Genomic DNA, 22,994 nt, shown 5'->3' with positions numbered 1-22,994 from the left:
ATTTGTCGGCCTGGAGATCAGCAGTCCATTTCATTTCTCTAACTTCTGTAGACTTTTGGAAATTGCCACCATTGCTATTATGTAAAATATTTGGTGATACTAATGGTAATCATGATGCCAGACTAATGAAACCTAGTAGATTCATGCCACAGTCTCATCCAATAGTTGATATGTTCTTAAAAGTTTGTGAACATGAAATAACTAAGTATATTAACTCAAAACACGGATATGAGTTCTAATATTTAAATGCAAAGGAGAGAAGCTCTGAAGGATTTAATTTAACAACCAGCGTATAGTTATTCAACCAGCTGACCAGGGTGGAGCAGTGGTGGTCATGGAAAAGGTTGATTATATTAAAAAGTGGATTGCATACTTAAGAAGGAGACAACATATAGGGAAATAAATAGAGCTACTCTGAATAATATAATTCAGAATGTGAGCGATACTTTCAAAGAACTAGTTGTACGTCAAGTAACAGAGAATCTTTATAGGTTTATAGGTACTAGGCTATTGGTCCAAGGGCCTATGTAAGCCTAGCCAACAAGGTTCCTTGGCTTACACCACCCAAGAAAGTTATCCCAGGGATATATTTCCTTTTTCCCATCCACTCATCAAGATTTTTATTGAAGAGTGCTAATGAAGAACTTTGCTTGACATAGTTTGGTAGCCTGTTCCAGAGTATGGGAAGTCTTTGGGACAGGAATCTATCCCTCCAGCATATCCTGTTTATTTGTATTGTGGTGATAAGGTTTAGGTCACGAGAGAGTGTAGCTCGGAGGGATTGGGGATTTCTTTAGGTGTAGCATGTCCAACAGCTCTTGGTTTGTCATAGCTTTATATGTTAGGCAGAGATCACCTCTGAGTAGGCGATATGCTACGGAGTAAAGCTGGAGTTTTTTGAGACTGTCCGTGTAGGGCATTTGTTTGAGGCCAGTAATCCTCTTTGTGAGGCACTTCTGTGGCCTTTCCAGCTGCTGCAGATGTCTTGAGGTACATTCCAAAAGGCGCGTTGTATACTATAATGCGAGTGTCGAGTAGAGGGGAACAGTGACCTCTTTTTTTTTTTCCCCTAGATGAGAACCCTTTAATGATGGTGTGCCACGTAGAAGGACTTCCTGACTACTGTGGTGATGTGACTATCAAAGGAGAGACTACTGTCCACCTGGGTCCCAAGGTCTCTTATCACACATTTGGTGTTAAGTAGATTGGCTGCCTATGTGGTAGTTCATGGGTACAGAGTTTTTACCAAAGGGGATGACACTGCACTTCATGGCATTGAGTGGTTGCCTGACGGCTGTACTCTGGAGGCAGTCAGGGGTCGATTGTCGTTTCACCTGGCGGCATGGGAGTCCGTAACATCAGACCGCTGGGTGCTTCACATTATATCCAGACTGTACTCAATCCCATTTGTGGTTCCTCCCAAACCTTTCAAACACCTCCTGGATGTACCACCCATGCAAAGGGAGACTGCAGCACTGGAAATTTCCAAGCTGCTAGAGAAACAAGCCATCAAACCCGGCCCCCCAGATCAGTCTGGATCGGGCATCTACTCCCAGGTTTCTTTTTGTTGTCAAAGAAAACAGGGGACTTGAGGCCCATTCTGGACCTATCTACCCTGAACCTCAGTTGCCAAAGAAAAGTTCCGGATAGTTACCTTGCAGTCCATCATGCTGTGTACCTGCAAGAGAGTGACTGAATGTGCTAGTTAGACCTCCAGGATGCCTACTATCACATAAAGATGCACACAAGCTCCAGGTGGTTCCTCTGCTTCTGGCTGGGAGTCTATTATTACCAATTTCGAGCCCTACACTTTGGTCTCACCACAGCCCCCAGGGTGTTCAAAGTGATGGCAGTAGTAGCGGCTCACCTAAGACTTCAGGGGATTCAGGTCTTACCCGAACCTGGATGATTGGCTCCTCACTGCTCCCACCAGTCATCTACTTTGCCAAACCAGCGATTATTTCCTAAAGCTTGCACTCCACTTGGGGATTACAATCATTACATCCAAATCTCTTCTGAGTACTGTCCAGAGGATAGACTACATAGGGGCACGGATAGATGCACTACAGTCCAAAATCTTCCTGACCATGGGGAGAGTTTGAAACCTAAGGTTGCATGTTTCTCTCATCTGCCATTCTCACTTTCCCTTGGCAGAATCTATGTTGAGGGACCTAGGTTCTATGGTAGTGACCATAATGCTTCTTCTGTGTGCCCTATTACACGAGAGTACTATAGTGGACTCTAGCAGTGCAATGGTGCCTGTTGGATCTTCTGTTATCGCATCCAGTACACTTACTGTTAAGTCTGCATGTCATCCCTTCTTTGGTGGATGTATTCTCTGGAAGTTCTGGAGGGATGATCTTTTGTTCCAGTCTCTGTCCAAGCCGCATTGATTATGGATGCCTCCTATCTTTGGTGGGAGGGGCATTGTTAGGGCATGACAGTCCAAGGCCTGTGGTCCCCTATCGAGACCAGTTTGCATATAAACATTCTGGAGATGAGGGCGGTCCTGTTGGCGTTGCAAACCCTTAATGCCTTTCTTCCCCTGGGAACCATTGCAATTCAATCAGACATGTCAGTAGTCTGGTATGTCAACAAACAGGGAGGGACCAGATCTTCTCCCCTTTGTCACAAGGCTATGAGAGTTTGGGAATGGGCAATCTCCACTGGTCACTTTCTGATAGCAACGCACATTCTGGGACGGTCCGGACAGGTCAAGTCTGACTATACTGATGCTTTACGAGTAGTCACTGAATCCTTCAGTAGCGGAGCAGATTTTTCTGGCGTGGGGTCAGCCTTGCTGCGATCCCTTCACATCTCCTTCCAACGCAAAGTACAGCGAGTTCTTTGCTCTGAACCCCCAGGCGGGGGAGTCCCCCAGAGACACTCTAGTCCATGCTTGGCATCCCAGTCTTCTGTATGCCTACTCTCCAGTACCTCTTATTCCAAGCTTTCTACAGAAAGCTTGTCGACTGGGGAGCAAAGTGATCTTTATTGCCCCGTTTTGGCCTCTCCAGGTATGGTTTACCTTCCTTTGGTGTCATCTTCTGGCTTGATTTTTGATCCCATTCAGGATCTTATTGCACACCCCTTGGGGGTTCCTCATCCAAGCCTGGACAGTTTCCAGCTCACGGCTTTGCTTCTCCAGTTCCCCTGATTGCTAGGACTCCTGGATTATCCTCTTCAGTCAGGTCTTTTCTGGTGGCAGCTCTTAAGTTTTCCACCAGGAAGGTTTACCATAGCAAATGGAAACTTTTTCCTTTTGGGCTTCTCAAAGGAGTTTAGACCCTTTCATGGCTCCTGTTTCAGCTGTTCTCGATTTTTTATCAAATATTTTTCAACAAGGAGTAAGCTCTTCTACTATCAAAGCTCACTTAGCTGCCATTTCTCATTTTCACGTTGGGCAAGAATTCTGCTTCTCTAGCATCTTCCAGACTGTGTAAAGCTTTTATTAAAGGTACTTTCCTATTACGTCCTCCAGTCAATGATCCTGTTCCCCCATGGGACCTTACTATGGTTCTTCAAGCTTTGGGAACTCCGCCATTTGAACCTGCAGCAACCACGGATCTTAAGTTTTTGTCTTGGAAAACAACGTTTCTAGTGGCTATCATCTCTGCTGAAAGGTTTTCAGAATTGCAAGTGTTGTCTAAAGTTCCATACATGATTTACCATAAGGACAGGGCTTCCCTTTGTACCAGTCCTTCCTTTCTACCCAAGGTAGCATCACAAGTTAACCTCAGACCATTAACTTACCTGTTTTCTTTACAAATTTTGCTAACAGAATGGAATACAGACTCCACTTGTTGGATGTTCATAGACAGTTGGGTTTCTATTTACACAGGAGTAGAACCTTTCGTAAATCTGATCAATTTTGTGTCCTTCTCTAAACCCTTTTTGGGTAAACCTATCTCTAAGATCACTATTGCTAGATGCATCTCGTTGTGCATCCTTCAGGTCTAGAAGGATAACGGTTTGTCTCCGGGTCAGGTGAAAGCTCATTCGACTAGGTCAATGGCTACTTATGCAGCCATTTGGTAGAGTGTCTCATTGGATGATATTTGTTCCACAGCTACTTGTTCCTCATCTCATACCTTTATTTCTCGCTATAAATTGGATTTGATTTCTAGGAGGGCATCCTTTGGTTCTGTGGTCCTCTGGAATATCCTTCCATGAGAGCCACCCAGGAGTTTATTAACTGGGGACTGTGTCCCACAGGTTGAAGATCAAATGAAGTAAACTACTTCAGATAAAGAAGTTATGTACTCACCCTAACATTCCATCTGAGTAGTTCTACTTCTTTTGTCTTCAACCGTCCCTCCCTTCTTCCCCCTGGCTTTACCATATGGACAGCCTGTTTGGCTGAAGTTTTAGGTGTATAAGGTGTTTTTTCAGGTCTGGTTCTCTGTATAAGTGGCAGCAAACTCAGTCTGGGGGTTGGAAGGTAGTGGAGATGTGTTATGGGTGAGGGGAGGAGTTTGGAGCTCAGAGCAGATGCTAGAGAAATTGCCGGCTCGGATCTGATATGGATCCGGTACCCACAGGTTGAAGACAAATGAAGTAGAACTACTTGGAAGGATCGTTATGCTGAGTACGTAACTTCTTTATGTTCAGTAGTGAGGTGTTGCCATGGGCACACCCAGTGCGAACCGCTACGCAAACATTGTGCTTGTGTATTTTAAAGAACAGTATATTTTTAATGATGACAATGATTGGAATACATATATTCCTTTCTATAAAAGATTCGTTGATTATGTATTTTTATGGAGAGGAAAGGTATAACTAGTAATGTTCCTACCATATCTAGAAGGGACCACTTAATTTTTTAAATTCAATATGAATTTTTCTGCAACGAGCTTAGATTTTCTGGACATCACACTAATTGTTGACAGAGAAGGGGAGACACAGACCTCCCCATTCAGAAATGAATGCTATAAAGAACACCTTAAGACATGACGGTATACATCCGAGTCGTATATTTCCTACTATAATGAAAAGTCAACTATTGAGAATATCCAAGCTTTGTAGTAGAGAAGCTGAATTTGAAGAAACCAGGAGATTAAACAATTTCAGGAACGTGAGTATAGTGATCTGGCAGTAGTGGAAACATCAACAAGGGGACGATCATGGTATTCAAGCCATTTTAATCAAGATGCTTCAAGAAGCCAATCTTAACATAAAATGAAGGTTACCTTGATGTACAATAGTGATACAAGAACCATCTGTCATATTGTCAGAAACAACTAGAAACTTCACAGTTGATGAGAACATTAAAAGAATAGGCACAGAACTCTCTTTTTACTTAAAAAAAAAAAAAAAAAAAAAAAAAAAAAAAAAATATATGAACTTAAAGCGACTTGTATGCAAAGGATTGTCTGCCCCTATAAAGAACTTATAAGATCTGATAGAACAGGCATGTATCCCTGCTGAAAGTGCAAAGCATCCTTTTTTAGTAATGAGAGCAATTAATTTGTACACCCCACAACAAACCGGATATATAGACCTAACGTCTATGCTTACTGCTCAATTAAAAATGTTATTTACTTGGCTACGTGCACCAGATGTTCCTGTTTCTATATAGGAAAGACTAACAGATTATTTAAAGAATGCATCTTTGCCCACCTTTTTCCCTAACCCACAGAACAAGAGAGAAAGGAACCTGTTCTCTCTAGATGTGCACAGCCCAGATTCTATCTTGACAGGGCTAAATCCTTCAGAAAGTCTGATCAATTGCTGGTTAGCTTTGCTGCAGGGGCAGAGGGCAAAGCCATCTCCAAACAAACCATGTCCAAATGGATAGCACACTGCATCCATTTGTGCTACACGCAACATGGAAAGCCTCCCCCCAAGAGGGTCAGGACTCACTTCACCAGAGCAGCCTCCACCTCTGCAGCTTTCCTCAGCGGAGTCCCCACCAGGGACATCTTGGACATCTGTTCACACTTTTACCAAACATTACCACCTGCCTATCTTCTCCAAATCCAGGGCAGGCTTTGCCTCTGCAGTCTTACAGGGCATCCTAGCCAGCCTCTAGTCTCCTTGACTGCCTCCACCCGTTTCCTCAGCTTTGGAAATCAACCCAAATGTGATGACTGCAACAGTAAAACATGAAGAACATAGTACAGTTGTGTACCCTTACCATAAATGCGGATGTTAGTGTGTATTCACTGTTGCATTCCTAGTTTCCCCTCCCTCCCTCCATCCCCCTCTTCTTTCTTCCCTCACCTTTCAAGGGATATTTTGGTATTTACTTTCTACTGGTGGGGTTCTTCCACCAGACCTTGGCTCCCACTTGGGAGCTCCTGACAGGTTAGGGCAAGATAAACTGATGTAATGGCATCAACTGCCTTACTTTATACTATGGACGACCTGACGTCAGTCCTTAAGCGACAGCAACAGACGTAGAAATAGTAAGCCTCTGGTATTTGGGCCGGCCGAGTGCTACCCTGGCAGGGATAACACAAATGTGATGACTACAACCGTGAATACACTCTAACATCTTCATTTATGGTAAGTGTAGACAACTGTACTTTCTTCAGTGTTGTTTGGCTGACATTTCTTCTTTGCATTAAGATTGTCAATATAGTTTATTTACATACAGATATATATATATATATATATATATATATATATATATATATATATATATATAGTTTATTTACATACATACAGATATATATATATATATATATATATATATATATATATATATATATATATATATATGTGTGTGTGTGTGTGTGAATGATTGACTTTGTCATGAGTGATAATTTAAGAAAGATTACTGCACTAGATAAGTTTTTGCTCCTCTAATTTCTTTATTGCAAACATCAAGGCTGACTGGACATAGTCATTTGTTTACATCTTCATTGCGGTTTGTTTTCTGTATGTGAAAGTTGGGCCTTCTTTGGTATGCAAGTACTTAAGGACTCCCCTTTGATATTTCCGTATTAGGTTCTGAGTTGTGTGTTCCGCCATGGTGGTTTTACTGCTTTAGTCTACCAATTATTAGACCCACTAAGGATGGAGATCTCAACTGTGCTTTTGTTTTATTAGTTAACTTGGAGAGGTGACGCTAGATGACCAACTCAAAGGAGTACCATTTTAGAGCTCCACAAAGCTATCTTAAACAAGAAAATACTTAATTTTACTAACCAAAAATAGCTAAATATTGTTAAGCATCTGAATATCATCTGAGTATATCAATTTTGGTGTTTATTCATTGAGATTTTCCTGTCAAAACAACTTTGAGATTACTGCTTTGTGAAAATGAACAACTCAAAGAATTCACTTAGAAACTACTTTGAAAAAAGAAATACAGCTGGTATCTTGTACACTACAAGATCTATCCCTGAAAATGGGTGGATTTAAACACAATTTAGAAAACATTAAAGATGTCAAACTGATGCCTTCAGAGAACTGTTACACCACCACCAAACTAAAATTTCATTGAAACCACCTTATGTGATGTAGAGGGGAGACTTAGAGGAAGAAAATCAGTGAATTTATTTTATAGTAGCACAACTGGCTTATCAGCAAGGTAGATGACCTGGAAAATAGAGAAAGGAGGACAGGTGTAAGAATTTTCTGACTTCTAGAGAGAACAGAAGGTGAGGACATAATCTCATTTTTAAACTCTTGGCTACTGGGAGTTTTAGACCTAAAATAAGGTATAGAAAGAGTACATAGAGCAATAGGAAGGGCCAGTATCTCGCCAAATACACCTCAAAGATCAATTGTAGTAAAGTTTTTGTCATATTTAAATAAGGAACTTGTCCTCAAATCAGCTTGGAGAAAAAGTCCTTTAAAATACAAACAAAATCAAATTAGATTTGATAATGACTATTCCACCAGAGTAGTAATTTGAGAAAAAAACTTGGCCACTGGTGAAACTACTTAAGCAAAACAAAATAAAAGCTCAACTTGTTTATCCTGCAAAAATCAAGATTTTCTATTCATAAGAAATGAGGAGTTTTAACAACTTGGAGGAAGCATCTTATGTCATCAAGAGCAACAACATAATTCCAGAAGAAATGGATTGGACAATCTACTACTACCTTGAAAAGATCTCCTGTAAAAAAAATTCATGGACTGATGTAAAGAAAAAGAAACCGACTGAAACCCTAAACATAGTATCGCCTATTACTCACAAAGAATCTAGCAAGAAGTGAGATACTAAAGAATAAAGAAAACAAAACCGTATTTAGAATTATCTTTTTACTCAATTTTATTTTTTTCTTATGCAAATCACCTCATTGCCAAAGTATTTACACTAAATGTAAGATTAGAAAGTAGTCATTTTATTACAAAATGCTGTTTTATTGTAACTTATGGGGGAGGGGAAAGTTAAAAAAATCAACAGAAAACAATGTGAGAATGTATACTTCATAACTTGTCACTTTGAGAAGCAGGTATGGTATATTGATGGCTCAGGTTATAAGCCTTTTAACATACACTATAGAAGTTATTGTATTTCAGCAAAAGATTACTTACTCGAAAAGAAGTTTAGCTAATAGATAAGTTTAAACGTCTTACTACGTTAATCACTTTCTGTTAAAACATTTTTATATAAAAAAGTGACGTTCTAATAAGCTCCAAGTTGTCAAAAAGCACTTGTAAGAGAGTCGCGAGCTTCTTAGAGCATTAATGTACTTTACAGTTTCCACAGTAAGTCTTTCTCATACCATAAGACTCGAAGGCACAAAAGAAACTTGAAAAGCATTACTTTTTTGAATGACACTTAATATTGACCTTCATGTACATAATAGTGTAGTAGAGTATCAGACTGTTAACTTGCTCCTCTTTTTCAATAATTTAATACTAGTGACAATAATTCAAGTGTGAAAATTGCCTAAGTGTCATATTCAGTGGTAGATATTGAGTTTTAAAATGACAAGCAAGTATCCTGCACTTACGTTAATCTCATGATGTGATTAATCTTCTGTTTCAGTTTGAGTTTTGTACTCACTGAATTTAGAGGAGTTATGAAAAAAAGGGGGGGAATACAAAGTTCTCAGCTCTCATGTTGGCAATATGAGTAAATAGGCTGAAGGAGATATTATTGACAGACTAACATGTTAATGAATTAACTTTATGAATCCACTGTCTGACACTGTTTTAGAAGAGAATAATAATCTCACAATTGTGTCTTAAGATGTGAGCCTAAAAATAGTCACTGTGTTAGTTTGTGGCTAATACAGTTCTGATGGTCTAAACAGACAATACTTTACATGGCTCATCAGAACTAAAATACACTTAGGTAAACTAAGACAGTGTTTCACACTGTTTGTACAAAATTATGGTTAAAGCATACTCCTGTGGTCAATTTGATTTTCTATTTTTATATATAATCAAACATCAAATGCGCAAATAGATAAAGCGCACGTCATTGCAGATACATTGGAGACTAATTCTGTGATCTTATCGAGACTTGGGTGCAGTCATACATCTGTACTTGCACAAATATGTGACCACAGACAGAAGCTATTGATGTTTTCAAGATAATTTTTTTTTAGGAAATCAGAAACTCAGTTTACTGTACTTTTAGTCAACAGATTTAGTGTTTGAGGAGCATAAAATAAATCATACTAAATAGGAATGGACTCAAAATAGCTCTCTATGGGCGATTACTATATAATGTTATTTTAGATAGCTAAAAATACATCTGATATGTATTGAATTATATGACAGTGACAGGTGAGTTATAAATAAAAATGTTTATTACATTTTTTCCATATGTGTTTATAGTTAATGTTCGATATAATTAATCAGTAAGTTTAGTTACATATTCTTTTATTTTATAATTCTAAAAGATCTCCAGTGAAGTCTGTGGAACTCACATTTTTTTGTTGCTAAGATATGAGGGATAATCCGGTAGACATTCCTAACCCAATAGAAAAAAATAATTTATCATTCAATGTACAGTAAGGGAAATTTTAAAATGTTGAGTTATTGTGTTACATATGACTGTTCTTGTGTTATATTTTTTTCTTTTTATTGGCCTGAACTAGAATTTAACTTGTTTCTCAGCAAAGAAAACCAGTCTGATCACAACCTTTAGAAACGACAGGAATGTCCTACAACTACAAGATCATAGAAGAGTTCTGAGTGTTATCTTACAAATCCATAAACGTAGCCAAAATATATGGACTTGACACTACTTTCTTTAAACATTAATGGCTTAATCCAAAGAAAAGATCAAACTTAAGAAATTTAAAATTAAACAAGGCGCAGGTGATCTTTCTTCAAGAATCCCATTTTAGAACAAATGAAAAATATTTATGGAAGGCAAATGAATATTTAATGATGATTTTCGTGTTTCACTGTTGCAGTCCTAACATATGGGTTATCTGGCTCCCGGTAGCCCTTAGCCGGCCCAAATACTAGAGCCATCCGTATATGACATCGGCTGCCATTGGCTGTAAAACTGATGTCAGAACGTCGGGTATAAAGGTAGGCAGACGTCGCCATTTTCTCAGTCTTTCTCGCCATGGACCCCGAAGCAGATGCAATTCGCACTAGTGCCGATCAGCCGTTTACCTTCCTGCATTCCGACTACCAAGTTGGATGCCCTCAGATAAGTACCCCGTTGGGGACCCTCTTTTATTGCTTTAACGAATGACAGATGGTTAATAAGTGTCTTGCCTGTGGAAAACAGATTCCACACCGTGATTATCATTCCTATTGTATAACTTGTTCGGGCCTTGAGCACGATGTCCCAAACTGATCTCTTTGCTTTCTTCAACCCACATACCATATGCTGTAGAGCTAAGATTTTATATAAGCATTTTGGAGTCCGGCCTAAGTTTGTCGGTATGGCGTCCTCTGGTTTCCCGACTTTGGATATACCTAGGAAGAGCAAGGATAAGGACCACGACAGGCCTCTAGGGTTAGAGCTGCTGACGCGCAGGTGAAATTGTTCATCGGGCCAGCGGTAGTTAGTGAGGTGCTTTCAAAGCCCCTACAGTCCGCAGATTTTTCTGCTAAGACCTTTATTGAGTCCTCCATGCCGCGGGCTATGTTGTTCAGACTCTCTGCCTGTTGCCACCTCAGTTGGGTCTGGACCCGCTATGCAGGCACCGGCTTCTGACGCCTCTTCTCTTCGTCATGAGACCAGAGCCAGACCGACTACCTTAGCTCAGACCTCTGCAGTTGCTAGGCCTCTCGAGTCCCTCTGGATTACTAGCAAACCTTCCAGCCGCAAATCTACCCACAAGCAGACGTTTGCCTCCCCTCCTGTGCCTCAGGTCCCAGTTGGTAAAGATGGCTGGTGATCTTCTTTCCCTTATTAGTAGGGGTTCTCATACCCCCCTTCCAAGAGTGCTAGGGAATTGTCTCCTGATGTTTTGTCCGTCTCAGATTCTGAAGTTTCCACCATTTCTGCTGGTGAGGAAGGAAATTCTCAACTTTTTTCTGGCTTTGAGGATTCTGATGGTGAGGAGTCCCTTTTGCCTCCCCTCCAGAAGATTTTTTTCCTTTGAGGATACTTTGAATACTCTTAGGGAGCATTTTATATTGGAAAGTCAGGATTCTCCTCAATCTAAGAAGAGAATCCGTGAATTTTTGGATTTGCCACAGCATAAACCTCTGGCTATACCTACTGTTTTGGAAGTTGTGGATGATGTTTTCATGGAAAATTCTTTAACTCCTAATTCTGTTCCTCCTGCTCCCAGAAAACCTGATGGGGATTGTAGGGTTCCTGATTCTCATCAATTTCTTTTTAAAAATCCTACTGCTGATCCTGAGATTATTTCTCAAGGTCCCAAGGGTGTTAAGGCTTCTGTTGCTAAAAACCCTGTACCTTATGATAAGGAGTCTAGGGCCTTGGACATTTGGGGTAAAAAGGTCTGTACCTCTGCAACTCTTGCCATTTGATCTTTGAATTGTCTTCATGCTTAAGTATCAGCAGTGTACTTTGGAGTCTATTACGGCTAAGCTTGCGGATGTTCCTTTCATGTCGGAGAACTAAGACAAGATTTACTAAATTATGTCACTCTGGTTAATAAGCATTCACTTCATTGTGGTTTTGACACCTTGGAGGCTTCCTGCAGAGCAGTAGCCACTGGTTCCATTATTAGAAGGCATGCTTGGCTTAAGTAGCAGCCTCTTTCTGAACCTGTAAAATCTAAATTGCTGGATAGTCCTTCGCACAAAGACTACCTTTTTGGTAACCAGGCTGAGGAGGTACTGAAAAAGTTGGAGGATAAGGCGAAATCTATGCAAGCTGTAAAAGATTTCCTTCAGGTTCAGCCTCCTCGGTTTAGTAGGCATTATCCTTCCAAGAATTGGTCTTTCCCTGATCCTGGCAAGCAGGGGTCACTCTAGGCGTTAGGGTTTCAGATCTTCCAGAGGGCAGGCTTCTGTCCCTCAAAGGGTTAAACATTGGCATTCTTCTGCTGAATTGGGAAGTTCTAAGCCAGCTTCCCAAAGCAAGCATTCTCAATGACTCCGGCCTTCTTGTGCCTACCTCTGTGGACCCAGGGTTTCCTTTGGGGGGAAGGTTAGCCAGTTTCGCAGAGGTATGGTCTAACATCACTGATGACAAATGGGTGCTCAACGTAGTAAACCAAGGTTACACATTTTATTTTCACACCTTCCCTGTTCTACAAGGGTACCCAGACATGCCCAGAACTCTCAGGGCAGAGGTAGAGGATCAGATTTCTTCACTACTGACTATGGGTGCTATAGAGCCAATTCCTGCAAATCAGGCAGGCCTAGGTTTTTATTCAGGACTTTTTCTGGTACCCAAAAAAGGGGGCACCTGGTGCCCTATTCTGGATCTGTGTATTATAAACACTTTTCTGGTGATTCCCAATTTCTAGATGCTCACTTTTCAACAGTTACTGGTAATGCTGGACAAGGATTCATGGCTTGTAACTTTAGTTCTCAAGGAGGCTTATCTGCACATCCCAGTAAGGGAAAGTTGCAGGCAGATTCTTAGTTTCAGGGCTGGGGAACAGCACTTCCAATTCTCTGCACTGCCCTTTGGCTTATCTACTGCTCCCAGAGTTTTCGCAAAGTGACTGGCGCCAGTCATTGCTTTTTGCAGGCAGAGAAACATTCGGATTTATCTTTACCTGGACGACGGTCTCATTCAAGCAAACTCCCCAGAACAGTTAAAGGATTTGGACTTCATGAAGAACATTCTTACTTCCCTGGATTACACACACAACGAAAAGAAGTTAAAGTTGGTTCCTACAAGGGAGATTGTTTTCCTGGGAGCGAGTCTGAGTGCAGCCACCCAGATGGTATTCCTCCCACAAGACAAACAAAAATATCTTTCGGCTTATTTCAGTAACTTGGCAAACATGACCCAGCTCACTGCAAGGCTATTCCTGCAAGCGCTGGGGTTCATAGCTTGATTTATCCTGATGAATCCCATATGCAAGGCTGCGTATGAGAAAACTACAATGGTACCTCAAGGGCCTTTGGTGTCAACACACACACAGGACTTAGACTTGATTCTTCCCCTTATTCCCTGTCTACAACTGGAGTTTCTCTGGTGGGCAACAGCCTGTTCTCAGAACAAGGGTCTGCCGTTCTGCCCACCACCTACCAGCCAAACTCTCACCAAAGATGGCTCAGATTATGCATGGGGGGCACATCTGGAAGGCAGGGGCATACAGGGGACTCTGAGCACTCAACAGATTCATCTGCACATAAACTTAAAATAATTGATGGCAGTGCAGCAGGCCTTGCTGGCTTTCAAGGACCTGCTCTACCCTGGGACTCTTCTGATCAGGACAGACAATACCACAGTCATGGTACATCAACAAGCAGGGGGGATGCACTCTTACCCTTTGTGCAGACACAGCATGAGATGTGGTTCTTAGCAGCTTCCATGGGAATACATCTAATAGCCCAGAATCTTCTAGGGAGTCTAAACTCCTTGGATCAATTGAGCAGACGTATTCTAGATCCTCACAAGTGGCAACTGACAAGATCATTTTCCATCGCATCACTCAGCGTTGGGGCACTCCTCAGGTGGATCTTTTCTTCTCTCCTACCAATCATCTCCTTCCAACCTTTTGCACCAGGGAGTTTCACAACAAAGCTTGGAGAGTGGATGCTTTTTCCTTCCCATGGACACAACTCTCAATTTATGCCTTCCCTCCTCTGTCTCTTCTTCCCAGACTGCTGCTAAAGATAAGGGACAAAAAAACAAAGGCTATTCTGATGGCACCAGATTGGCCCAGGCAGCATTGGTATCGCCTTCTTTGCAGCCTTTCCCATGCTCAGCCTTGGCATCTTACCTTGATACTATATATGCTGGTTCAGGAAGGGGGAAAGTTTCTTAATCCTCATCTTCAAACTCTGCATTTAACTGGCTGGCTAATACTTTAAATCGTTCCCAGCAGGTGGTTGAAGTCCTTCATAAGCCCAGGAGGCCTAGCACCAGGAAATCCTATGCAGATAAATGGAAGAGATTTTGCTCTTTGATTCAGGCTAAAGGAGAAGACTCATCTCATCCTTCTCTGTCCCTCATTCTTCATTATCTAGCAGGTTTGCTTAATGGTGGACTTTTCTTTTCTTCAATCAAGATTCATGTTTCAGCAATTTCTGCTCATTGATCTTTTGAGCAACCAGTTTTTTCTCACCCCTTGATGAAGCAGTGACGGAGCTAGCAATCTTAGACCTCCCAGAAGATCTCCTACTCCTGCTTGGGATCTTAATTTTGTTCTGGAGAAGCTTGCTGTTACCTCCCTTTGAACCTGCTGCCTCTGCAGAATTAAAATGTATTTTCTGGAAGACTGCCTTTCTTTCGGCTATTTCTTCTGCCACGAGGGTTTCGAAGCTGCAAGCCTTAATGGCAGTAGAACCTTTCATTATTTTTCATACAGATCTAGTTTCTGAGAACAAATCTCTCCTTTGTCTAAGGTGGTTTCCAGTCTGACCCTTAACCAGTCTATTCATCTGCCTACCTTTTTCAATAACCCCCAGAATAAAGGGGAAAGGATTCTGCACTCTTTTGATGTGCATAGACAGTTGAGATTTTACTTTAACAGGACTAAACCCTTTCGGAAGTCTGAGCAGTTGTTGGTTAGTTTTTCTCCTGGTGCTCAGGGTAAAGCTGTTTCGAAACCAACAATCTCCAAATGGATTGCTCATTGTATTCACTTTATAGTTACCTGCAGCTTGGGAAGGTTCCCCCTCAGGGTATTCGGACCCATTCTACTACAGCAGCCTTTACTTCTGCAACTTTTTTGAGAGGTGTGCCTACTAAGGATATTCTAGAAGCAGCTACTTGGTCTTCTGTTCATACTTTAGCAAAGCATTACAATCTACCTTTGGTTTCTAAATCCAGGGCTAGTTTTGTCTCTGCAGTTTTGCAAGGCCTCCTTACCAACCCTTAATTTGCGATTCTTCCAGCCCCCTTTTGTTTTTGCCCCCCCCCCCCTGGGCTTTGGGAATCAACCCATATGTTAGGACTGCAACAGTGAAACCCAAAGAACATAGTACAGTTGTGTACACTTACCATAAATGTAGATGTTAGAGTGTATTTACTGTTGCAGTCCTGGTTTCCCACCCTCCATTCCCCCTTTTCTCCTTAAGGCACAGACTATATATGTTATTTTTGGATGGCATGTTTCCAGGGTGTTTACTTTCTGGGTTTGCCTTCTTTTGGGGGCTCCTGACAGTTAAGGCAAGAAAAACTGAGGAAATGGCATTGGCCACCTCCCTTTATACCTTACATTCTGACATCAGTTTTACAGCCAACTGCAGCCAACGTCCTGTACTGAGGACTCTGGTATTTGGGCCTACTGAGGGATACCGGGATCTGGATAACCCTTATGTTAGGACTGCAACAGTGAGTACACTCTAACATCTACATTTATGGTAAGTGTACACAACTGTACTTTATCCATTCATCATAGAAATCAAAGACCAGAGGAGTAATAATTTTGTGGAAGAAGGTTACTATCTCTAAAATTATCTGCTGTTATGAAGATAAAGAAGGCCTAATAAAAAAACAATTGATGTACTAAATAAAAAGACATTTTATACAAAACTAATATGGCACTAGAAAAATTAAAACTAAGTTAATATTTCCCATCACCAAGCCATATGCACGACCTAGCTGTTGGAGTTAAAAGACAAACTGGAGCAAACAACATCACTAATGTATTACAAGGGGAAAAAACAAAGCATCAAACATAAGTGTTTTTGATGCCTTTAAATATCATTATACAGAACACTGTGGAAATGGTGAAACTCGCATTAACTTCTCAAACTTAGAATTAAACTTTCCCAAAATTAAGAAAATACCAGAAAAATTAGAACAAGAAATCCGAAAACAAATCGCACACAAAGAAGTAACAGAAAACATTAAGGAAAGTAAACGCAATAAAGCTCCAGGAATTGATGGTATTACAGTAGAATTATATAAAATCTTCCCAACATCCAGAACTTCAGTTCTCCATGAAATTTTCTTGAAATCCAAACACAAAGCACAATACCACATTCATGGAGATAGTTCCTAATCACACCTATCATAAAGGAAAGTAAAAACCCCACACTGTTAAGCTCCTATAGACCAATACCTTTATTCAGTAATGAGTATAAAATTGTCAGTCTTGGTTAATAGAGTTAAAAAAATATATGATTCATATTATAAACTAAGATCAATCAGGTTTCATGTACAAGACACAGGTATGATAATAATCAAATAATATTAGCTCAGACATATTAAATATAAAAATCAGGAAGCTCTTTTAATTGCACTAGATGTAGAAAAAGCTTTTGATTCGGTAAACTGGGGCTGTCTATTCTAAGAACTAGAATTTTATGATTTTCCTCATTTTATTTCATTGATGAAAAATATCTACAAAAACAACTTGGCATATGTAAAATTAGGACCATTTACATTGGAATCTATAGTAATAAAAGGAACAAAACAAGGCTGCCCCATGTCTCCTATCTTATTTTCAGTAGCCATGGAATTATATGCTTCAATTCGTACCAATTCCAAAATAAAAGTAATTGATATATGTGGACAGAACAATTCTAAAATTATGCTAATTGCAGATGATGTGCTTCTTACTCTTTCCACCTCAAAAGAATCTATAAAAGAACTAGATACACAGGTCGAAAAATTCTAACTAACTTCAGGTCTTCACTTCAATAAAACAGTCTAATTACATAATAAACAAAATATTTTATAATGGACAAAAACCATGTAACTGATAAACAAGTTTCTACTTATTTGGGTGTCTCTCTGCAAAAATATAGAAGAAACCTTAAATGTAAACTAACAGTATTAACATCATAAATACCTATGTAGTAAATTGAACAAAATGAATATAACTTTCGAAGATTGCAATTAATAAAAATGTTACTACTATCAAAAATCCTAAATATAGCACAAACTATTCCTAAAATACCAGATAAACATCTCTTAAAAAAGTACACTTGTATTAAAATTTCTCTGGTATCCTAACAAGAATAGAGTAGCCTTCACGCATCATATTAGACCATGGGACCAAGGAGGAATTGATTTTCCAGATATAGAGACCTACATTAAAGCTTCTTTCTTCAGAATTATTATAAACAAGATGGATCTTAATTACTCTTCTAACTGGAAGACTTTGCATACTGTTTATTTAAATGAAAACCCTATAATAAAAAAATCTTATATTAGATGATGAAATTAAACCATGGCATATTTTATGTACATTCATTCAATATAATATAGTAAAACCCATTAAACTAAATTTTACAAACTATATCTTTAATAATTTTAGAAAATGTGTTATTGCCAACACAGATGTAAAGATATGGATGGACTTGACAACTTTCAGCTCCACAACAAATGTTTCCAATAAAATGCATAAGAACATTTTCACCACTTGGGAAACAGAGTTTTATTTGTTGGCAGCATTGTATTAATCCGTTATTGACAGTCAACATGTAATAAATACATGCATCTCTTCCTCAGATTGGCTAGTCCTTCAAAGTGTATTGATATATTCACAAAATCTATGGAGAATAATTAATAATTCTTTTTAAGTTAAACCTATTTTAATAAAATATCTGAATGAAATTGTATATGATCACAACTAGAAAAATGTAACCTCAAAATTATACAAATTATTGATAAATTATAAAGTTAAAATTTGACAGTTATTGGTATTTCATTACCAAAGGGCATGCAATCACTCTAACTACAGAAACTAAAACTTATTTATTGTACTCCATTAAACATCCATTACACAATTTTGGAGAATATACATGTGGAAATTTCTGCATAGATCATTTTACACACCCAATAAACTAGCCAAACTTGGTACTACCAATGTTGTTTGTTGGAGATGTTTGCAAATATGCGAAGCAGACTGGGTACATATATTCTACGATTGTTTTAAGCTCAAAAGATACTGGGAAGTTATTAGTAACTTCCTACAAGCTAAATTTACAGATTGTTTTGTATTAACCAAGTCTTTAATATTATTGAATATTAATAAAAATACAGAACTGAATAAAAAAATTGTACTTGTTATGGACTATTCTAGGAGTAGCTAGAAAATTTCTCTCTAGAAAATGGAAATCAAACTTCAAACCAACTTTTGAAGAATTTTTAAGACTTTTGAATGAAACACCGTTGATGGAACTAAGGATTATGCTCAAGTCATGGAGCAGTAATCCAGAAGATACGATCTCTTATTGAGACCTTGAGAATTAATTCAGACTCTTCCTGAAGAAAAGAAAAAAAGGAACTCTTGTCTAAGTATCATATATATTTGAATCAGATTGATTTATAGTTTAATCTAATTTTAGGCCAATGTAAATAGTGTATATAGTTTGTTACATTGTTTAACTTATTAAATTACAAGCAAGCTATATGTTAATTTTTAAAGTAAATCAAACAATTTTTGAGGAAAAAAAATGTTTAGTCTCCACCCATTGGAAGTTAAAGTGCATATGTCCTGAACTCCATTGCAGTGAATGCGATAAACTACTTTACTTTATGGCCTGGGTAGATGCATGGGTGCTCCAGCAAATTGCTTCACTACTCTCACCTGTAATGATCCCCCTTATCAGTATATCATTCTGCTGTCACGTTGCGAAGGCCACCACCTGTCAGCTGCTTGGTGAGCCTAACACCTACTTCAGGCCTCCCCCTTTTAATGTATAGTAGCAGTGTGTGTAGCTAGCTTTCCTTGTCCCTGCCCTCCAGGATGGTCGTAGACATGTCTCCTGTCAGTCCTATGAAACATCTGAGCCACTTAACTCGCGTCACATGCTCTACAGTTATGGCTTTTATTTTCTCCACCAATTACACCACTAACAGGATGCTGCGCCTTTTGCAGCAGTCTCTTGCCTGCTCTTAAGTGAGTACTTCACTTAATTGTGTTTTATAGGATTTGTATAACTGCTTCAGAGAATATTTTGTTCATACGACTGTCTTTTGTGCCAGTGATTGTACTGAGGAAATGGAGCTGAGATTTCCAGTTATAATTTTAGGTGCATAAGTACTAATAAAGCTGCATGTTGTCAAACTGTGTACTTATTAAAGTTTCAGGCATGGCTGCAGAGTACATTTGGTAAACTAATACGTTTTGTTTTGATTTATTTTGTAGGGAGAACTTGTTGGCGGACTGTTTGCAGGGTTGTTTTGTAGTGACCTGTACATTGTGCGCATTCATTAGTCTAGTATGGTTAAGAGAACAGATAGTCCATGGAGGAGCACCACAGTGGCTGGAGCCGAATCATCCTCAACCACCTAATGGAGCTGGTCAGGTAAATGAGGTAGGAACATACTAGTAATTTTAAGTGGATATGTTTAGTTGAACTGACTGATGACTCTTTTCTGATGTAACTTATGCAAGTGTTCTTTAGTACTGACCATTTTTCTTTCAGGATGGGATTGCAAGACACCTGTGTAAGGCACAGATTCATTTATGTATGCATGTGGTTTTATCCTTTTAGCTTCCCCCCTTCTTTTCATTATGCTTATGTAGGATTGAAGGTCTTGGGTAAGCACTTGCCATCAATTAGAGAGAGACTGATTAACCCCAAATAAAGTTTAGTTGTCCTAGTAGGATTTTGCTGACATTTACTCAGTTGCCTACTACAGCAAAAGCCATAGTTCGCAGAGAACTTATAGAGCTAAGGAATCTCATTGTTGAAAATTATCAGTCATGTGAAGGGTACAAAAAAATTTCCACAGCATTGGATATACCATGGAACACAGTGAAGACTTGTCAAAAAGCGGAAAAAATGGGACTACAGTGACATTGCAAAGAACTGGACGTCATTCCAAAATTGATGAAAAGGCGAGATGAAAAGTGGTTAGGGAGGCTGCCAAGAGACCTGCAGCAAAATAGGAGCTGCAGGAATTTCTAGCAAGTACTGGTTGTGTACTACATGTGAAAACAATCTCCCGTATTCTCAGTATGTTTGGACTATGGGGTGGGGGTTGCAAGACAAACTTTTTCTTAAAAAGAAAAACATCCAGGCCCAGCTAAAACTTGCAAAACAATGCATAGTCTCCCAAAGCATGTGGGAAAATGTGTTGCTGTCTGTTGAGACTAGAGTTGAACTTACAGGCCACAATTCCAAAAGGTACGTTTGACACAAAAACACTTCGCATCACCAAAAGAACACCATCCCCACTGTGAAGCATGGTGGTGGCAGTATCATGCTTTGGGGTTGCATTTCTTCAGTTGTAACTTAAGGTGGAGGGAATTATGACCAGTTCCAAATACCAGTCACTTTTGGCCCAAAACCTTCAGCTGAAGATGAAGAGGAATTTCGCTTTTCAACACGAAAGTGATCCCAAACATGCATCCAAGTGAACAAATAAATGGGTTCACCAGAAGAAAATGTTTTGGAATGGTCCAGCCAGAGCCCAAACCTAAATCCAGTAGAAAATTCATGGGGTGACCTGAGGAGGGGCTGTACATAAGAGATGCCATTGCAATCTGACAGATTTGGAGTGCTTTTGCAAGGAAGAGTAGGCAAATATTGCAAAGTCAAGATGTGCCATGCTGATAGACTCCTAACCAAGAAGACTGAATGCTGTAGTTAAATCAAAAGGTGCTTCAACAAAGTATTAGTTTGAGTATGCCCACAACGGATGCGTTTAAGGTGGAGGTGGGATTACATCAAGGATGGTCTCTGAGCCCTTTATTTGCAGTGTTGATGGACAGGTTGACAGATGAGATCAGACAGGAGTCCCTGTGGACTATGATGTTTGCAGATGACATTGTGATCTGTAGTGAGAGTATGGAAGAGGTGGAGACGACCCTGGAGAGGTGGAGATGTGCTCTAGAGAGAAGAGGAATGAGGGTCAGCAGGACTAATACAGAATATATGTGTGGGAATGAGAGGGAGGACAGAGGAATGATGAGGATGCAGGGAGTAGAGGTGATGAAGGTAAATGAGTTAAAGTACTTGGAATCAACAGCTCAGAGTAATGGTGAGTGTGGAAGAGAGGTGAAGGAGAGTATAGGCAGGATGGAGTGGGTGGAGAAGAGTGTCAGGAGTGATTTGTGACAGACAAGTACCAGTAAGAGTGAAAGGGAAGGTGTAAAAGAGGGTAGTGAGACCAGCTGTATTATACGGGTTGGAGACGGTGGCATTGACAAAAAGGCATGAGTCAGAGCTTGACGTGGCAGAGTTGAAGATGTTAAGATTTGCACTGGGTGTGATGAGGACGGACAGGATTAGGAATAAGTATATTAGAGGGTCAGCCCAGGTTGGAAGATTTGGAGACAAAGCCAGAGAGGCAAGATTACGTTGGTTTGGACATGTGCTGAGGAGGGATGCAGAGTATATTGGGGAAAAAGATGCTAAGGATGAAGCTGCCTGGTAACAGGAAAAGAGGAAGACCTAAGATAAGGTTTATGGATGTGGTGAGAGAGTACATGCAGGCGGTTGGTGGGACAGAGCAAGATGCCAGAGGACAGGAAGAAATGGAAGCAGTTGTTCTGTTGTGGTGACCCCTAACAGGAGCAGCCGAAAGAAGAAGATGATGCCCACAAAACAAAGTATTAGTTTAAAGGTGTGCACACTTATGCAACCAGCATATTATACGTTTTTTTTTATATTTTTCCCCTAACAGATTTGTTTGTGAATTGAGCAGGTTATAGGTCACGTTAAAGTTGGTCAAAGTTTTGAATCGATTTATTGTGGTCTCACTTCTTTATATCACTAAAACCTGTCATTTTAACATGGTTGTGCGCACTTTATATCCACTGTATATCTGTAGTATATATGTATGTATGGCATCATGTATGTATATATTCACTTTTTTATAATCAAAACTTTCAGTTGTCGACATCTGATGACCTTTTCATTCATCCTCATAAATGGGACAAGGATCCTATCCTCTGATCCGACTCTGCCACATGTACAAGACTTTGGGTCCAATTCTCAAGCTCCTCCATCTACCCATAATGCTCTGTTCTGTCACCAACTCTCCAGATCTCGTTTGCCACCATCGTGTTAACACAAACAACTAATCTCAAGCTGTTAGACAAATATTTTTTGTATAATTCCTCTAAAATGTTTTTGACTAGTTTCTTTTCCTTAGTGTTTGCAAAAGCTTTTTTCCTCCCTCTAGCTGTGGCTGGCTTCATGAATTGTTCCCCTTTTCTCTTACTCTTCAAACTGTACTTAGTACTGTACCTTCTTCTGGTTCTATTTTAAGTATTTATTGTGTCTCTTTTGTGTGTGTGTGTGTGTATGTGTGTATATATATATATATATATATATATATATATATATATATATATATAAAAATGTGTGTGTATGTATATGCATATATATCTATGTATGTATATATAAAATATAAATTTATTTTATATGTAGGTTCATAGATGTACTAGACTAATAGTCCTTGGGCGTTTACAAGCCTCACCATAGGATATCCTGGCATAGTGCCATCTGACCTTAGTTCCCAGTGTCTCTGTCGAGTAGAGCCACTGGAGTTAACCCCGGGGGAGAATTTTCTGTTTCCTATCCTGTCATCAAGATTTCTCTTAGAGGGTCAGCAA

General features: G+C 39.6%; 1 protein-coding gene across 1 annotated transcript in view; it reads left to right on the top strand.

The window, feature by feature from the left end:
* The window catches only part of MARCHF6 (membrane associated ring-CH-type finger 6), a 2,699,933-nt gene that overhangs the window by 740,239 nt on the left and 1,936,700 nt on the right, over positions 1-22,994 (top strand). Inside the window, exon 8 of the mRNA XM_044064887.1 lies at positions 19,575-19,743. Within this exon, the coding sequence (XP_043920822.1) occupies positions 19,575-19,743 (169 nt within the window). The remainder of the gene's footprint in view (positions 1-19,574; positions 19,744-22,994) is intronic.

The sequence above is a fragment of the Protopterus annectens genome, chromosome 3.part0 (assembly GCF_019279795.1).
Source record: "Protopterus annectens isolate FY-2018-M chromosome 3.part0, PAN1.0, whole genome shotgun sequence".
Taxonomy (NCBI): domain Eukaryota; kingdom Metazoa; phylum Chordata; order Ceratodontiformes; family Protopteridae; genus Protopterus; species Protopterus annectens.
Note: the sequence above shows the minus strand (reverse complement) of the source record. Positions and strands in the feature narration are given on the sequence as shown.